The following is a 19,109-nucleotide window of genomic DNA, read 5'->3' as shown; positions in this document are numbered from 1 at the left end:
TGGCAGCCGAAGTCAGTGTCGAACTGGTCGAGGCAGAATGACTCGTTGTGGCTGAAATCGAAGCTCGATCCGGACTCGCCGCCTGAGAAACATCGGCCCGAGATCCTGAAGCGGATGCTCTTGTCAGTCTTCATTGCTCAGCGAGGGTATTTTCCTGCGATTCTGCTTAAATTTTCAGACTGAGCAAGGAATCTTTCCTCACAGTGGACAGAAGTGCAGAAGAGTCTATTGTCTGTGCTCGAGTGATGTAAAGAATGTGAAATAGATAATTTTACACAAACACACTGGTTAAGATTGTGCACCGCCAAACAATCATTTGACACACAGTTGACGTAAAATATTTTCGTGCACAACTTTGCATTAATAATCATAACAATAAAGATTGCCTTCATAGATCGTGTGAAAAGCCAAACAGACACAGCAGGGGGATTAGCTCAAATGGTAGAGCGCTTGCTTCGCATGCGAGAGGTAGCGGGATCGATACCCGCATCCTCCATTATTTTATGTTCTCACATCTCACCAGGGAATTGATCGTTCTGAAATGGAATCATGATGAAAACGTATGAACATGAAAAAATGAACTGAATACTTCAACGTGTGAACTTTTCGTTTTCCAAATGAAATTCAATGTACATGTTTTGAAAAGCTGTCATAATAGAGTGCAACAATATCTTCCTGGTTTCCTCATTTGGAAGAGCATGGGACTCTTGATCCTCAGATCGTGGGTTTGACCTCCACGTTTGGAATAAATTAATTTTTGGTTTTTTATATTTCTCTGATGCTCGAGAAATTTTGGGGCTCAAACCCCCCGCAGAGCCCGTAAGGCCCTGATTTTTTTATTTCTGCTGTGAACAAACTTTGGTACATCATGGGTAATGAAGGCTGTCAAGTTTCATCAAAATAGTGTCTGTCGTTTTGGAGAAGAGAGCAAGTACCTATTTTGGGGTGGTACAACATCTCCCGTCCCCATCGAACCCTTTCATGAGCGTAGATTTTGATGGGGTCGATATATTTGGGTGCATTATGGGTCATGATGGTTGAGGCCAACTTTCATTAAAATCGTGTGTTTGGTTCTAGCGATGATGTCTGAACTGATACAGACAGACTGACTGACCGACTGACTGGTTCACTCACTCACCGACAGAAAGTGCTCAATCGCATAAGCTCACCTGAATAACGTCCAGGTGAGCTAAAAACCCAGGGAGGGTCTGGGTACATGTTGAGACTCTGGGGGTTGACAAAGGTTTCCCAAGGGACTCACCGCAAAGCAGAGGAAGGGAGGACTCTCTCTTCTCCCGATCATTTTGGGGTTGTAAGCAGTCTCAACGCACACACCAATTATCTGCTGTTTAAAGGCGGTTGCCCATGTCAATGGTGCGAAGCAGAAGCGCTCGGACTCCAACTGAATATTCCAAAAACAAAGTTGTCCCCCTGCTTACACATAAACCCTTTCAAGGTGATTCTTTCAACCGATTTACCTGCTGCTCCACATGCAAGTGCTCTCTTTGATTTAGGGCCTGGCAGTCTAATTTTCCTCAACCTGTGCCCCTGCAAAATCTCGTGGATCAGCAGTGTGCCCCCCTCATCAGGATTCCCAACCAATGCCATCTCCATGGTGCGAGTCCTCGGAGTTCTTGAAGAAGGCTTTTGTGCCACAACATTCCTATTGCGAATCCTCCTGAACCCTCTCTGAGTCCCACTGTGGTTGCAGTAACCCGTCAGGACCCAATATGTGACACTCATTATTCTCTTTGCACCATGCCTATTCTGAAGAGTATTCCATTTCGGGTTCAGGTGGTCAGGTTGCAGAATCCATTTCACAACGCACACATCCAAACATGTAACCTCCAACAGGAAGAATCCTGACCCACCTGTCTGTTATTTGGGTGAGCTCCTCCTTCGCACCATTGAGCCGAGGGACCACATTGACCATGACAATCGCGGGATCATTCCCGACTTTTGCTGGATGCTACCTGTTGCTGTGTTTCCGATATCATCTGCTCCACCCTCATCTTGTTCCTTCCGCCACCCTTTTCTGCTTTTCAGCCTTCTATTTATCCTCTTTGGCTTTCCACTCTGCCGTTACAGTCTCCATTTTGATCTTCATCCCTGCCTCTCTTCTTTCCCTCTCTGCCTCTCTTTCTTTTCCTTCTTGGTGTTTTCCTGCCATTCCTGCTCTGCCCCATCGGCTCTGTCACGCCACAAGTGTTGTTCTGCTCCATCGGTTCTCTCATCCTGTGGGTACTGCTCTGTCACGTTAAAACAGTAATAATTCCCATTCTTTCTCCACAAGAGCAGTTCGTTCTCCATGCAGATTAAAATATACTCAGCAAATTTTTTTTAGAATAATTTGCTTCAAAAAAAAAACCGCTTTGTTTTCACTGCAGGTCCGAATCTCACTCTCTCACAACAATGAATTCTCTGACACCAACGAATGATACCATCATTATCAAGATATCACAAATATCATGAGATCAATGACAACCAAGATCTTCAACACGAGACCTTGAGTACAATCACCTTGGCCATCACAAAGCATGACACAAACCATTAGTTTGGGAATTTTACCAAATTGTATTGACCATCTGTGAAAAAACTGCTTACCAAAAAATTTCTTCACTAACGTATTCATCTGGGTGTCTACTAACACATATCAATTAGTGCAAACCCAAATCCTTGTGGAAAATTCTGGGGAACCAATCAAAGTTCGTGTGCTCAGAGGGCTTGGGCAAAAAAATCGGAAAAATTAACTTTTGCAAATATTGACTTGTGGGATGTCGAAATAGGGGTTTCTTGGGGGAGCTGAATTGATTCCAACCATTAGATTTGAGGAAAAATGAATCCCTGGCCATAAAATATTGATATGATCCATTTTTAGACATCTCAGACTGTGTTTTGCGGTAATTTGGCTCAATTGATTCAGATTGTTCAAATTGTGCTGAAACCAGCATACAACATTTTTGAAACTATTGCTGTATTGTTGGTTATACTTGTGCTCATTTTCAGTAGAATTCTCTGTGTTCACTGATGTTAGCTCAGAGCTTTTAGCTATAAATTATTGTGTTCCGGACTCCATAGAAGTTGAATATATTCAACGTGGAGTGGACCTATTAATGTTAAAACACATCACTGTATGTGTGTTCTGTCTGTTTTGTGTCAAAATTTCATGTCCTGTCTGTTGTTTACAAAAAAGTCTTATTTTTTGAAGAGAGTATGGACAAGAATGTGACTGAATCTGGCTTGAGGTGTTTCATCTGTGGTGGTTCCAGGATTGAAAAGCATACGCTCTCAAAAGTCTCCAATAAAGGCCACCCACGGATCTTATCACATTCTGAGCTTGTGAGCGTGTCATCAGGAGTGAGCGTGTCCCAGACCACACAGGTCATCTCAGCTGCATCATTGGAATGCTCAATACCTTCGCAGCAGTGGGCCACCATCAGTACGCAAAGGGAGCAAGGCTGTATGTACAGCTGATGCATCAGCGACAGGAGAGTCCCATGTTCCAGGAAACTCTATACAAGTTCACTTTGTACGGCAACCATGTAGTCAGGTTCTCAGACCATGAATGGTCCAGCACATGGACCGACATCACGATAGAAACCACACTCATGCGTGAGGCAAAATCCTCCGGTGGTCAAAACAGAGGCCGCTTTCGGAATGAGTCTTCTCATAAGTCTTGGGTTTAGACTCTGAACCACTTCTTGTTCATTCACCAAGAGCAAGAAAGAAGCATGGTCAAATGCGGGGTGGCTGTCCACACTGACGTTAAAAGAGCCCAAATGAAGAGAGATAACGATGCTGTCAACACCATAGTTGGGTGCTTGGAGGAAGTCAACCCTTTCGATGCCACACGGGACAAGAAGACTCTTGTGTCCTTCTCAACTGGGTTCAGCAGCACTCCTGAAGACCAAGTCAATGCTGATCAAGCAGAAAAAGTTGGCAGAGCCATACAGGCTAAGATGGATGGGAAAACTGTTGTGGATGCAAAGGTAACCAAACACAAGGTCAAATCACTTACAAGCCTCAGATCTGGACCCGAAGTCAATGGCGAGAAGCTGGTCATTGACTCACTGAAGCTATTCAACCGCCTCATTGTCATCAGTGAGCGTGAAGTCAAGACCAAAGAAGCTCTGGGCTTTGAGTGGACACCAAAACCGATGTCTCTGCTTGACAAAAATCAAAAGTAGCAAAAGCCAGACAAGGCTGCCCCAGCAAGTTCCCTGAAGGTATGTCACATGTCAAACAACCCCCCTGCACAAGCCTTGTGGTTGATGGTGGGTGGCTCCTGCACAATGTCAAGTGGGAGGCTAACCTTACTTGGAAGGATGCTGCCGAGAGCTACCTCCGGTTTGTGAAGTCCATGGGGAGCCATCGCCTCCGGATAACGGTGGTCTTTGACGGATATGGCAGCTCCACCAAGGACCATGACCACTTGAGACGAACAAAGAATGCATGCTGTGACATTCAGATTTGTCTGCATCTCAAAATCATCATTGCAAGAGAAAAGTTCCTCGATAACAATAACAACAAAGCCCAGCTCGTTCTGCTCCTTGCTGAGACATTTAGAAGGAATGGAATCAGTGTACAGCAATGCTACAATGATGCCGACACCTCCATCGTCCGTGCAGCTCCAGATGAGGCAAGAGAGTCCCATGGCGAGGTGAGGGCTGAGGACGCAGACGTCCTAGTTATGCTGATTCATCATGTTGCAGACCTTCCGATCTTCCTCATGACAGCCAAAGAAACATCTTACGATGTCGGAAAGATCCGGGAGGCCCTCCAAGAGATATCCCGGAGGTATTTCATCTTCTTGCAAAGCTTCTCTGGCTGCGATACAGTGTCTGCAATTTTTGGGTTTGGCAAACCAACTTTGCTAAGCAAGCTCTGCAAGACTGGTGAAGCAGAGAGGGCAATGGACGTGTTTATGGACATCCGAGCTGAGAAAGGTGATATCATTAAAGCAGGCTGTGATCCTTTCATGCTCATGTTCCATGGGAAATCCTCCAAAGACTTGGAAGACTTGAGATTCGACATCTTCAGCAAGCGAGCTGCGACTGGGAGCATAAAACATGAGAAACTCCCCCCGACAACAGGAGCTGCAGCACAGCACTCTCTCTGAGCTTACCTCCAGACTAGAGACTGGCTGATGCTGCAAAGTTCATCGTTGGATGCCTGGGACTATGGATGGCAACTCACTGAGCAAGGATATGCACCGGTCCCTTCTGCAGACCCCATTGCACCAGACTACCTCCTGACGTTTGCCAGCTGCAACTGTGCGGGGGAATGCAGCTCACTTAGGTGCTGCTGTAAAAAGCAAGGAGTCAAGTGTATTTTTGCTTGCGGCATCTGTCATGGTAACTCTTGCCTGAACATAAACCAGCTGGATGACAAGAGGAGTGAGGAAGATACTGGGGAGTTTGATAAATCAGGTTGTAAAACCTGACGAAGCAACATTTCCATTGAGCACAGTTCTGTTAAAAATGACAATAAAATACATTTTATATTATCAAGGAGTGTTTTTCTCTCAAAAATAATGTTTGGAATCAATTTGGCACCCCCAAAAATCCCGAGTTAGACATCCCACAAGTCAATATTGGCAAAAGTTAATTTTTCGATTTTTTTCGCGTAGGCCCTCTGACCACCCGAACTTTGATTGGCTCCCCAGAATTTTCCACAAGGATTTAGGTTTGCACGAATTGACAGGTGTTAGTAGACACCGAGATGAATACGTTAGTGAATAAATTTTTGGCAAGCAATTTTTTCACAGATGGTCGATAAAATTTCCTAAAATTCCCTAACTTCATCACAACAACGATCATCACACCACCGTCATGATCAAGAGGATTATTAACACTACGATTGTGATAATGATGGCTTCCATGACCCTTGGTCACTTTGTTGAAAGGGCATGCCCGCAGGCTGGTGCGTCTCACTACGTCCGTTGCCCTGGGTGTGTTTGCTGAAGCTTCACACCACCACCACCGCAGCTTCCCTCAGGGCCCATCTTGTCCCAACCGCACCTCCTGCAGCCGAAGTCAGTGCCGAAGTGGTCGAGGCAGAACCTCTCGTTGTGGTTGAAATCGAAGGTCGCTCCAGACTCGCCGCCTGAGCAACATCGGGCACAGATCCTGAAGCGCATGCTCGTCATAGTCTTCATAGCTCAGCGAGGGTATTTTACGGTGATTCTGGTTAAATTTTGAGACTGAGCAAATAATCTTTCCTCACGATCGACACGAATGCAGAAGAGCCTCTTGTCTGTGCTCGAGTGATGTAAAGAATGTGAAATGAGGATAATTTTACACAAACACACTGGTTAAGATTGTGCACCTCCAAACAATCATTCGACAAACAGTTGACTTAAAATATTTTCATGCAGTTTTGCGTGAATAATCATAACAATAAAAAACCAATGTCACCCGCAGGGTGAGCTGTATCTTGCCAAAAGGTGACCACGTGTGACTTCTTTAAGGTCACACTGAGGTGAACAGAGCTGCTATCCACCAGGAGCGACTCCTTGAGGAATATCTGCCTACGAGTGATTCCGATGAGAATCGTTCTACAGAGTAACCATGAAAAATATGCATTTGCGTCATAACGTCACCAAATGACGTCATAATGTCTCACGCTTGACATATCTAGAAAGCACTCATCGAGGTGTTCAATTTGAGGTATTACACGATCTGGTAGCGAAGATTTCAAAATACTTGTGTAAACCTTTATAGTCATGCAAAATATCATAAATGTGGGGTTTGAAGTTTTGAAGTAATTTACAAAAAAAGCATCAATTTCTAATGATTCTGCAGTCCCAAAAGCTACTTTTTTTTAAAATGAATTTTTTACTAACAAACATATAGAAAAAATAAAGATATTGTGAGGAAGTATGACTTAGTGGAATCTAACAATATATAAATCAGTTTAGTAAAGCTTAAAGAAGTGTACCACAATCATTTCCAAAGATAGGCATGAAGCACAACTCTATCTTATTTAGGCTTTAACCTAATACACAGCCCTGTAGTAACTGCCAATGCTCATTGTTACATTTTAGTATATCCTGGCCATTATAAAATTAATCACTGTTCTCTTTGTACAATGGATCCAAGTACATTTGTCCAAACAATTTTATATGAAATTATGAAAAAAAAAAGTTGAATCAGATATTGTACCTACATTTACAAATGGATGTAGACTTTAGTACAATGTACACTTAGTATATAAACAAATAGATATGAATATTTATAACGGTGATTATTATGATCAGATTATGTGTCTTAATTAACCTCCGCCATCGAAGATGGATGGAGGTTACTGTTTTCACCCCTGACTGTTTGTTTGTTTGTTTCTAAACAGTATTACGGAAAAACTCCTGGACGGATTTCGACGAAACTTGGTGGGGGGATTAGGTATGATCCAAGGAACATGCCATTAGATTTTGGACTTGGTCCAAAAAAAAAACCAGAAAATTTCGCAACTTTTTTTCCAAAAAATTTCGATTTTATTTGAAAAATATTTGAATTTTTTTTTTTGCATTTCTACATGTTTTAACTGATTTCCAACCCCCCCCCAAAAAAAAAAATTATTCGAGAAAAAAAATAAAATTTGCAACTTTTTTTTCAAAAAAATTTCTATTTTTTTTTTTTTGGGGCATTTCGACATACGCGTCGATCTAGTTTAGTTGATTCAATCGTGGTTCAGTAGAGTCTGATCCGTTTTGACCTACAATGAATAGGATATCAGGTTCACTTAAGTGACCCAGCAGTATTGGCGCGGAGATTTTGCACTCAACCGAGTGCTCCCCCTCTCGTTTGTAGTTGAGATTGGCGGTGGTCTTAAACTAAAATATCCTTTTTTAAAAATGTGAGCCAAATTAAAGTAACCACATACTTGTTCTGACCAAAAAACACAACAATTTGATCATTGTGGTGCCAACTTAGGAATTCTTGACATGGCTTCCACTTCAAAAGCACACCTATTGCTTTTATTCTACATCTTTCATCGAACATGTTTTTTTTAAATAGTGGGCCTTTATAAAAATCGTTTAAAAATAGAAGGGATTGAGAACAACCCTTGAATTTTCTACCACAGTTTGACTATGTATGTGTCTTTAAGTCACAAAAATTTTAAAGAGCTGTATAACTGTCAACATGGTGAACACTTGGGGTAAATCTGGGGTAAATTTCAGTGTCGTTGAGTCTGGAGCAAAGTTCAGACACCTATAGCACCCAAGATTTTGCTCCAAAAGGTTTCAGTTTTCTTGTGTAAATGATTGAGTCACCAGATTATGTAAATCAGGCAACAAAATTCTTCATGATGAATAAACTGACTGTTGGCAGCAAATTGAAAACTCCAATTTTTTTGACTGCATGTTACAAATCACGACTTTTGAGAGTACTTATCTTTAAAAGTATTTTAAGGAGAACATTGTTGATGTCAGATTCTGAAAGCCTCACTAATAGACACCATTTGTGTGTAGTTTTAGAACTCTGTTTGTAAAACTGGAATTTAGAGCCCTCCAAAAATGCTTCAGATACAAATCTGCACCTCGCGCCTGCCAGAATTGAAAAACCCCGAGGGTTATTGAAGGGCGATATCTCAGACACGACTTGGAATTTTGAGCTATAACTTAGCAAACCTTCCTCATAGATGTGAAGGAAGCTTTGATAATTTTTTCAGAAAAATCTGAGGGGGTCACCGCAACCCCAGGCTGAAATGACATGGAATGACTGATAAGCTCACCTGAGTAAAGTCCAGGTGAGCAAAAAACCCAGGGAGGGTCTGGGTACATGTTGAGACTCTGGGGGTCGACAAAGGTGTCCCAAGGGACCCACCGCAAAGCAGAGGAAGGGAGGACTCTCTCTTCTCCCAATCATTTTGGGGATGTCAGGGGTCTTAACGCAACAATGAATTCTCTGACATCAACGAAAGACACCATCATTATCAAGATATCACAAATATCACGAGATCAATGACAACCAACATCTTCAACACGAGACAATGAGTACAATCACCTTGGCCATCACAAAGCATGACACAAACCATCACGAGAACGATCATCACACCCCGTCACGATCAAGAGGATTATTAACACGACGATTGTGATCACGATGGCCTCCATGACCCTTGGTCACTTTGTTGAAAGGGCATGCCCTCAGGTCGGTGTGACTCACCACGTCCGTAGCCCTGGGTGTGTTTGCCGAAGCTTCGCACCACCACCTCCACAGCTTCCCTCAGGGCCCCCCTTGTCCCGACCGCACCTCCTGCAGCCGAAGTCAGTGTCGAAGTGGTCGAGGCAGAACCGCTCGTTGTGGTTGAAATCGAAGGTCGCTCCGGACTCGCCGCCTGAGAAACATTGGCCGGAGATCCTGAAGCGGATGGTCTTGTCAGAGTCTTCATTGCTTAGCGAGGGTATTTTACTGTGATTCTGGTAAAATTTTGAGACAAAAAAAGGAATCTTTCCTCACAGTCGACACGAGTGCAGAAGAGCCTATTGTCTGTGCTCAAGTGATGTAAAGAATGTGAAATGAGGTTAATTTTACACAAACACACGGGTTAAGATTGTGCACCGCCAAACAATCATTCGACACACAGTTGAATTAAAATATTTTCATTCAGTTGTACAATCATGACCATAATAATAAATGTTGCCTTCATAGATCGTGTGAAAAGCCAAACAGGCACATTAGGGGGATTAGCTCAAATGGTAGAGCGCTCGCTTAGCATGCGAGAGGTAGCGGGATCGATGCCCGCATCCTCCATTATTTTATGTTCTCACATCTCATCAGGGAATTAATGTTTTTGAATTGGAATCAAAATGAAAACGTGTGAACATGACAAAATTAAATAAACATTTCGACGTGTAAAATTTACGTTTTCCGAAGAAAATTCAATGTAAATACTTTGAAAAGCTGCCATAACGGAATTAAATAATATCTGCCCGGCTAGCTCAGTCGGTAGAGCATGGGACTCTTAATCCCAGGGTCGTGGGTTCGAGCCCCACGTTGGGCGGGAATTGCTTTTTGGGGTATTTTTTTGTTTGTTTTCTGCTCCTGTATAAATTTTGTTTGAAAAGCGTATTTGAAATTCTTCCACAGAGTTAATGCTCAAATATAATAAATTGCAACTTTCGTCCTCTCGTCGTGTCAACAAGCGCCATCTGCTGGTTATTCCGCGTCATCTGAATCGAGGAACGTTGCCTGATTCAATTTTCATGGTTCACTTGAGGGTCCCAAGGTTCGGGTCGGGCTGACAAATAAAACAAGGCCAAATGTGTCCAAGAGCCGCGTCCTTCAGGTTTTGTCTTGAAGAAGAAGACGAAGAAGAAGAAGAAGAAGAAGAAGAAGAATAAGAAGAAGAAGGAGAAGGAGAAGGAGAAGAAAATAAGAACAAGGAGAAGAACAACGCGGAGCTCACTTCGAGCCAACGTTCGCAACGCGAGACGCGGCTAAAAAAAATGCAATAATCTTTAAATAGTAACGTGAACTTTTCGAAACTTTAAAGCAAATGTCCGAATATACTTAAAAGTTTTAATCACAATAACAATAACAACAACTTCAGATAATTGGTCACGTGCCTTAATGGAGCCAATAGCGAGACCCGTCATGGAGGCTCCTCTTTCATGACGAGAAAATAGTGTATTTACCAAATTACAACACATTAAATGGAATAATCTTTAAATAGTAACGTGAACTTTTCGAAACTTTGAAGCAAATGTCCGAATATATTTAAAAGTTCATGATAGACGCTCTCAAAAGGCACCGTCAATGCGAGGATGTGTTCAGGTGTTTAATATTTAAGGAGATCCGGATCTTGTATATAAAAGAGCTGCTTCCTAAAGGTAGAAGAAGAACAAGAAGAACAAGAAGAACAAGAAGAACAAGAAGAACAAGAAGAACAAGAAGAACAAGAAGAACAAGAAGAACAAGAAGAACTTGGAGCCAGCGTTCACTTTGTGAGACACGGTTAAAAACAGGGGGCTCAATTATTTTTTTGAGAATGGAATTCAAACACAGCGTCATTGTCCACTCTCCTCCATCTCCAGAAGCGGTTTCAGGCTTCCGTGCTGCCCGAGTCCCAGTCTGCGTCCCATTTTGCTTCTGGTGTTCCTTGTCTATAGGCCGGGGGCCAAGTTGGACGTCTTGCACCGCCCCCCCGCGACAATTTTTGACTGATACCACAGTGTTCATATATATCCGAAGTATCAGAAAAGGATGTTCCCAGAAGTTGACGAGTGCAACATCGGAGGGGCACAAACCGCTTGGTGGTGCTTCCTCTCCCAGAATAACTGCTTGGTTGGCGTATGGTGGTATTTCAAGAGCAACTTCATGGTGTACTGTCTTGTAGAACAACGTGAGCCTACTCGGCCGAGGTCGATGTTCGAGTGAAGGCCATTCGAGAGAGTTCAACATCGAACTAACGCTGGAGGTTCTGGGGGCAATCCGTTCTGCATGTCTTTGTCCCATTTCCAGTTCACTTCAAAATTACAAGGTGGTCTTGGTGCGGATCCCAAACTGGTGTGATACCAATGCCTTGCACACAGCTATCTCAACGTTTGTATCTCATTTGGTTTGGCTTCTCCTTATGAATCCCAGGATTTTGTTTGCATCATTCACATATCATGTTGCTCGACACCAAGGTGACGGCTCTGCTGAATGGATGTGACATTTACCCTCATCATGCTGTACTGTATGTGAAATCCCGAGGTTGTTTGCATGCGATGTGTGGCACTTTGACGGGTTGAGCGTTTTGAATAGATCTATTTTACGGTGGTTGCAATGCTCTATTCAAAGGGTGTGCGACAAAATGATGAAACGGTGTCATCTGGGTTTGATCTGTGCCTCTGGTGGTGTTCTGTACAGGGTAGGGAAAGAATTTGTTCAGGGTGCTGGTGATAGCTCACCGACTCTTCGCAAAAGAGACAGTGGTATCTTTCATATCCACCAACTAATGCCGGCACATGGGACACCCAGTTTAACATCCATCTGAGGAACTGCACACACATCTATGAATCAACCAGCCGACAAAACACCAGGATCACAGTTTAGAGCTGGGTCAGGATTCAAACCCAGGTTAGATGGCTTAGAAGCCGGTGTGTGCACCTCTCAGCCACCCTACCAGCCCATTTTGGCACCGAACCACCGAGTACCCTGACCCTTAAGATGGCCATTAGTTAAAACGGTTGTCCTGTCTGCTTGGTTTCGCGAACTGACACAAAGATCCCACTGTCTTACAAAAAGCAGGCACATTATCGCCAGCTACTTGGTTAAATTCCACAATCGTCTGCTACTAAATAAAGGTAGACCATCCTGTACAATCCTTGTCATAGAGTTGCTTTGTAAGCAACAAATCTCCATTCCATTAAAGCACCACCGATTAAAATATGCTTGGTGTTGGCTTAATGGTTAGGTGATCCTAGGATCCTGAGTTCAAATCCTGCTTGGCTGTTGAATTAAAACCAGGTGGGGTTGACTCAGCCTGTCGAAAATGAGTGCCAGCTTGCTGGTATCCTGTGTCGGAGTGGCGAACTGTCCAGGATTGTGCCCAATAGCCCAGGAGACTGCTTCGTCAACACCAACGCTCTGCGTAGAGTGTGGACCCAATGGATGGATGTGTGGATTAAAATGATCAAAGTTGAAAGATGGCAAAACAGTTCCACCATGAATGAGGCAAGATCAAATTTTGAATTTAAAAAATCTTGTTTTGACCCCTGTGACTGAATCCCCACTCTCTCAGACATGAATCGGGAGGTCAAATCCCCCAAATCGTTAAATATTACATGCATTCTAAATGTTAATTCATATACAAAGTTTCATTAAAAAAAAAGTTTTGAAATGTTCATATAATTGCACTTTTTGGTATTCATCCTTTTGACCGCACCCTCGGCCTCCCAAGGAGCGGAGCCAAAAACGATACTGGTCTCGTAACTTCTTGGCATGTGGTAATCATAACTACGAAGTTTGGTGAATTTTTGCATAACTGTTTCAGAGTAGACAGCATGACGACCGGATGGAGCTGATTACAATATCCCCATTCGTTTGTTTTTGAAGTGAGCGAATAAAAATTAATTGGATAGCATTGCACCAACTACATATTCTACTCTTGTATTTCCTGCGATCAAAATCGGCACCAATGTGATACCAGCACAAAACAGCTCATCCAGAACTGTGCCCCATCTACCGCAATGTTAACTTCTGATAGGCTGTGTGCACCTCTCCCACAAAACTAAACTTGGAATGGTTATGTCGTAACATTCAAGCTCAGGTGTGACACAGGTCTGTGTTGGTAAACACAGAAGTAAATTAAAAAGTAAATTTAATAACTCGTTGTAAGGTCATTTTTTTTTTCATGGGCAGATGTTGGGTTGCAATAACTTGCAGCCGTTTTAAGGCGATCACAGAAGGAAAAGGTTGGGAACCCCTGCTTCCTGACAAAAGCTGCACATCAAATACAGACAAACCTTTAACTCCGATAATATAATCTATATGAAGTTTCAAATCATAGTTATATTTGACAACTGAGTCAACTTTCATGGAAACAAATCTTTATTTATCATCAAAATACACAACTATATACTGATCATTAAAGTGCTATTGGCAGCAATTATGTGGTCCAAGAAGTTTCAGTTGTGACCTTGTGACCATCGTTATCATAGTCATCATCAGTGCATGATAACGAAGAGGTGAAGTCATCAGGGAGAGATGGCAAAGTCTCCGATAGAATCCCCTGCCACGTTGCTGGGTGTCCGTCGTACTCCGAACGACACTGCGGTGATTGATGCCAGTGAAGCGGTAATATCTGATCTGACTCAAAGTCACACGAGGTCTTACCCCTCACTGTGTCATCTCCAGCAATACTACTGGTCCTACAAATGATACGGTCATCAAATCCAAAAGACAACCGATCGAGACCGCCAAGCCTCTCAAAGTCCTCAACGCGCATAATTGACGATTTTCTCGAATTGGAGAAAGAAATGAGGTTTTCAGACAGGGTATGGACATGACGTGGCGTGGTCAAAACATCATTGTCTTGAAGTGAAAGCAGATCACGAGCAGCTGGCTGTTCAGCGGAAAAAGCTACGGGTGGACCACCAAAAGGAGACAACAGATCCCCTTTAAAAAGCAATTCCTCAATGTCTGTTGCTTTTCCCATTGTTGTCTTTGAGGTCTCAATATCGTCTTTGTTCTTCCGGCTTTCAACTTCCTTACACCTCGATTGTTGCTCTTCAAACACTAAAGGGACAAGGCAGAGAAAATTGCTGCAACATAAAGTGAAGTCATGAAACATTATCAAAATGCATAATGTCCATTACATTAGAGGGTGCAAGTATGCAAGTGTGGTGTCGACTCCAGAGATCTGCATTGACGGACGATGATAAAGCAGTGTTTTAGTTTTTGGAATTTGTTTTGGCAAACGGCTGGCCCTGTTTCTTACCGTTCATGTGAATGTACATTTAAAGAAACCAATAATGGGTTGTTCCAACAATATTGCTCTTTTTTTTTTTTGAAGTAACAAAAGCATTGCACTAATACCCATGTGTTCAGTGTGCATGAGACCATCAGCCGTATTCCAAAGGTGCATGAACTTATCAGCCATAAATTAACCATGCATGTCGTACCTGACAGGTAAGTGGTTTGCATTAGTCATGAAAATTGTGAAAAAAAAACAACTGTAATACGGGCCAAAGGTTGTCCAAAGGCAAACGAGAAACCCATTGTCGAAAGAGCAACTGCTCCGACTAAGTGGTTCGTGATTGAATTCAGACCCTGGTTGAGTTATATCAGACTAAAATGTTACGTGCTGTTTCCTCACAGATAGAGCGGGGCTAAACCCCGTTAGTTGGCATCCCATTGATGTGTGTGTGAGTGTGGGGGGTGATGGGAGGTTTATCCTCAATTCCCCAGAGATGCCAACTTTTGGAAATCAGAATTAGGGAGGATTTGCAACCGACACCAGATAATGTGCGCAAAGCGCACATCTCGAGCGCGGAGCGCTCGACCCTTGCGGCGGGGTCCAGGGCCCGCCTTAGGGCCCTGGAAGCTCTGGGGTTCTAGACGCTCTCTAGTGCCCTCTGAGCCCTATTTTGGAGCATTTAACATGTTAAGAATTCCCACTTTTTGAACAAAAAAAGGGGAAAATTGTGCACTTTTTAATGTTACATGTATGTTAATATTAGTAAGTTAGGGGACAATCAAAGATTAACAAAAAGCACAAAAGAAGCAATATTTTTCTTACCTTACTGGCTGGTACTACTGCTGCTTGCTTTTTCCATGGCAGCTTTGCTGAGTGACAGCTGTGTGGCTCTTTTAGCCCTTCTGATTATGTCTTTGCTGTATTCTCTCTGGTAGCAAGGGGTGCTATGAGCTAGTTTTTCAATTAAGAGAGCTTCCAGGGTTTTGACACTCAAATTGGGACGAAATTCAGTATGATTCTTCCGTACAAGACTGAGTGCCCGCTCACATGATGCGTTCGAATGAGGAATGACCAAGATTCCCTTCATCACTTTGCTCAAATTAGGATACTTCTTGGCACCAGTGCAGGGATCTGTGAGCTGTGAAATCCGATGCCACTGCTCATCCACTCTCACTGTCTCAGTAGCAATTGTAGCTATGGAGGCGTCTGCCTGGTAGTGAGCGAATTCACTCTCAAGACTGTCTATGTCACTATCACCGCCACTGAACAGACAGGGGAATTTCTTGATGAAAAACTCCACACAGTCAAACCCCACTTCTTGGTGTAGCTTAACATCCAGCACCTGAGCATGCTTGGCTAATTCATCATCTAGCGGCCAGGTTTTGAAGATGTAATTGCAGGCTTTCACATAATATGAGCGAACTGCACTGAAGAAACCTTGGATGTCTGACTCACTCAGAGTGAAGGTGGATTTCTTGAGACTCCTTTGTTCCCTTATATACAGTTTGGCATCGTTCCCAATCATGAGGTCCTCATCATTCTTCTGATGATTTCTGTCAGAGAAGGGTACATTTACCAGAGCAACCGATGACACCGATGGTTTCAAAAACCGTACGAAGATATCTTTCAGAAGACCATTCAATTCTCCGTGCAGGAGATGAATACAGGGTTCGTCTCTTTGGAGCAGAAGATTCCCCTTCTCAAAAAGCTTGTTAGCATATCGAAGGAAGAAACAATAGAGTTTTGTTTGTGGAGACAAGAACATCCTGTTGACACGTTTTTCTCTAGATTGCTGCACAGTGTTTGAGGAAGATGCGCTTTTAGTTGTAGAACTCGTAGTACACTTAGCCGCAGGGCGATCACACTTGCGTTTACTGCCAGCAGAAGAGGTCAGACTCGTAGTACCAGATCCAATTTTACGTTTGAGGAGAGAGCTTGAGGTAGGTGCAGCCAAGGAAGAAGACCTCTGATTTGAAGGTTTTGCTGAGCTTCTATCAAGTGATTTGGCAAAAGCAGAACTTAACTTGGGTCCTTCTTTGCCTGTAGATGGGACTATCACAGTCTTTCTCGACTCTGAAGGGATCTGCTTTGTAGATGAACGTGATGAAGGGCCGGTGATGCTACCTGCTCTCAGCATTGGTTTTGGTGCTGTCCCTGCTGTCTTCTTCGCAGCAGATACTGCAGTGGTAGTGGTGAATGCTGCTCCACTAGTGCTTGATCCTGCAGTGCCAGTACTGGCAGTAGATACAGTGCCGTCCTTCTTGCTCATTGTTAGAGTCTTGGCTACAGTTGGTTGCATTTTTCTTCGTACTTCTTCTTTGAAGAAGAGGCGAAGTGGCTCCCACTGTTCAATCAGCCTGTCTAGGCACTGACCAAGGGACAGCCACCTTGTTGCGACATGCTTCAGAATCTTGTGTGTCGGGGCATCACAGAGTTCTTGCAGTGCTTTCACTCCTTTGACGCGTTTACTACTTTTGTCCAAGTAGTAGTAAATATCGATGAGAAAGTCATCTAATTCAATGGGTAAGGCCTGAGCCGCCTTCTTGGCCATATTGTGCATCATATGGCAAGGGCATCCCATGATGTAGCACTCTGGATTTTGTTTGTGGATATAAGCAGCGACTCCTTTGTGCTTGCCCACCATGACAGAGGCATTATCAGCACAAAAGGAAACACAATTTCCCCACGGAATTTTCCTGTCACTGAACTCATGATCAAGCAGTTTGAAAATGTTTTCTCCAGTGGAATCTTGTTTGCACACAGGCAAACTTAGCAAACCTTGCCTCACAATCCCAGCACTGTTGTCATAGTACGAAATCAGGACAGGATATAGCTGGGCCTCACCACTGTCATTGCTACCGTCTGTAGCTAGGCTAAATGGAGCTAGTCTAGCAATATCGGCAATAGATGAAGCAGTAACATTTGACAACTCACCAATTATTGCTGAAGTTTTTGTTCTTGCACATCCATACTTTGAAGCAACTTTTGAATCTGGAAACATCTTTTGAAATAGAGGTCCAGCATGATCTGAGACTGATACGGGCAAGTTATGTTCCACAATAAATCCACTAAAGAGAAGTTCCGCTCGGGTAACATCCTCTTCCTCGCTTGTCCCTTGTTTGGTGAAATAATTCAGAAGTGTACCGGTACTCGTGCTCGAAGATCTCTCCTTTGCAATGTCTGTGTGCCGTTTGCTTCCAACGTGCTTCCGAATATCATCGCGACCTCCGTGCTCAACTGAAATATCAACGCTGCATACTGTACAATACGCATGATGAATTCCTCTTTCAGACTTTCGAATACACGGGTATTGGAGACTGTATTCGGTCTTGTACTTCTGAGACCATTTCTTGGTCTTCGTAAGCTTCTTTTCTGCCATTTCGTAATCAACATCGAGGGCTTGAAGCATCGGTAACTTCGAAGTCGATGTTCCACAGCTGCAGCGCGACTCGTAGAACTCTAGCGGCTGTTAAACACCGCACGGTGGTCACGACCGCCGGGCTGGTATGGGGCCCAGCTGCATGCAGTGAGCGTATCGCATGCATATACACTGTGCATACATACCGCATGCACTGCATTGCACACATACCGCATGCACTAAATCTCAGTGCATGATCGCATAAGCGAGATCCAGACCCAATGTTTCGCTACTCCTCATTTGAATTTGCAATTTTTTACGTACAATTTGGTAGCAGCGAACGTTATGGAGTTACCACAGGCTATACGTAGCAGACGATGCTTTTCATTCAATTCTCATACCAGTACATTCTGATTAGTGAACAGTGCAAAAATATCAAAATTTCGGGAGGATAAGGATAGTGATCGTAAGGGCGGGAGTTTGGGTGAATTTTCGGAAGCCTCCCGATGAAATCGGGAGGGTTAGCATCTGTGAATTCCCCTGTTGACCAAAGAGAAAAGTTACGACAAAAGTTGGTCATTCCCCCCTCAAGCTCGCACCGCTGTTTGTCTGACATTGAAATTAAATAAAAAGGGGTTACGTCTCGTGTTTAATGTTTCTATCTGCGTGATTTGTGTGACAGCTCTTCAAGGAGCATTAAACCCCATCATAAAAACAAAATAAAAAGCTAATGATGGAGAAAAATATTATAATTCAGTCACGCGAGGAAGCAAAGTATGCAAAACTGAATATGTGTTCAAGGATCACAAAATTCCCCTTGGTGTGTAAACAGATTTTGTAGAAATGAACAACTTAGTAAATGAATGCAAAGCCACCATTCATAAAATAAAATAGTAATACTACTGCTATTAATTTGCAATTGGCCGCTGGCTTTGACACCAATACAAATTCTTATTCTGTCCCTCAGCATCAAAAAGTGACATATAATCGAACAAACAGTTTCAAATGGAGGGGGAAGGAATTTTTAGGGGTGATAACCCAAGGTATTTTAATAATGCTGAGGACCAGCGTTATATAAAAGGCAACGCCGTACCACAGGGTATTGGATGTCGTAAGAAAGGTCTACAATTGCAGAGTATAGGTTAACATAATAGTGAATGGTCATAGGTCAAAAAAAAAGATTGTTTACTGGCGCTCGGTCCGCTTGTAGTGTATTGTCCGTCAAAGCCACGGACAACACGAATGCAAAAACAAGCCGCTGCTGGCTTCGACGAGCCTCAAACCGCACTGCAAATCTTTTTAATCTTTGAAGCCGTCGACAGCATCACCAACTCTGACTCGACCTTAC

The 19,109-nt window shown here is 43.2% G+C and overlaps 1 protein-coding gene and 3 non-coding genes across 5 annotated transcripts in view; 3 read left to right on the top strand and 1 right to left on the bottom strand.

Annotated features, from left to right (window-relative positions):
• The first annotated feature begins 423 nt into the window (after nt 1-423).
• TRNAA-CGC (transfer RNA alanine (anticodon CGC)) lies at nt 424-496 on the top strand. The gene has a single exon. It is a non-coding gene; the product is annotated as a tRNA-Ala (tRNA).
• Nucleotides 497-9,679: 9,183 nt separating this feature from the next.
• TRNAA-AGC (transfer RNA alanine (anticodon AGC)) lies at nt 9,680-9,752 on the top strand. The gene has a single exon. It is a non-coding gene; the product is annotated as a tRNA-Ala (tRNA).
• Nucleotides 9,753-9,929: 177 nt separating this feature from the next.
• On the top strand, nt 9,930-10,002 carry TRNAK-CUU (transfer RNA lysine (anticodon CUU)). The gene has a single exon. It is a non-coding gene; the product is annotated as a tRNA-Lys (tRNA).
• A 3,500-nt stretch (nt 10,003-13,502) lies between these two features.
• HAUS6 (HAUS augmin like complex subunit 6) overlaps nt 13,503-19,109 on the bottom strand; it is a 47,082-nt gene continuing 41,475 nt past the window's right edge. For both annotated transcript variants that reach the window (XM_085847245.1, XM_085847246.1), the window contains exon 16: nt 13,503-14,222. In XM_085847245.1, coding sequence (XP_085703371.1) covers nt 13,594-14,222 — 629 coding nt within the window. In that variant the 3' untranslated portion in view covers nt 13,503-13,593. The remainder of the gene's footprint in view (nt 14,223-19,109) is intronic.

This window comes from Eptatretus burgeri, chromosome 11 (genome assembly GCF_056783735.1).
Source record: "Eptatretus burgeri isolate ZD-2024b chromosome 11, Ebu_testis_v1, whole genome shotgun sequence".
NCBI lineage: Eukaryota > Metazoa > Chordata > Myxini > Myxiniformes > Myxinidae > Eptatretus > Eptatretus burgeri.
Note: the sequence above shows the minus strand (reverse complement) of the source record. Positions and strands in the feature narration are given on the sequence as shown.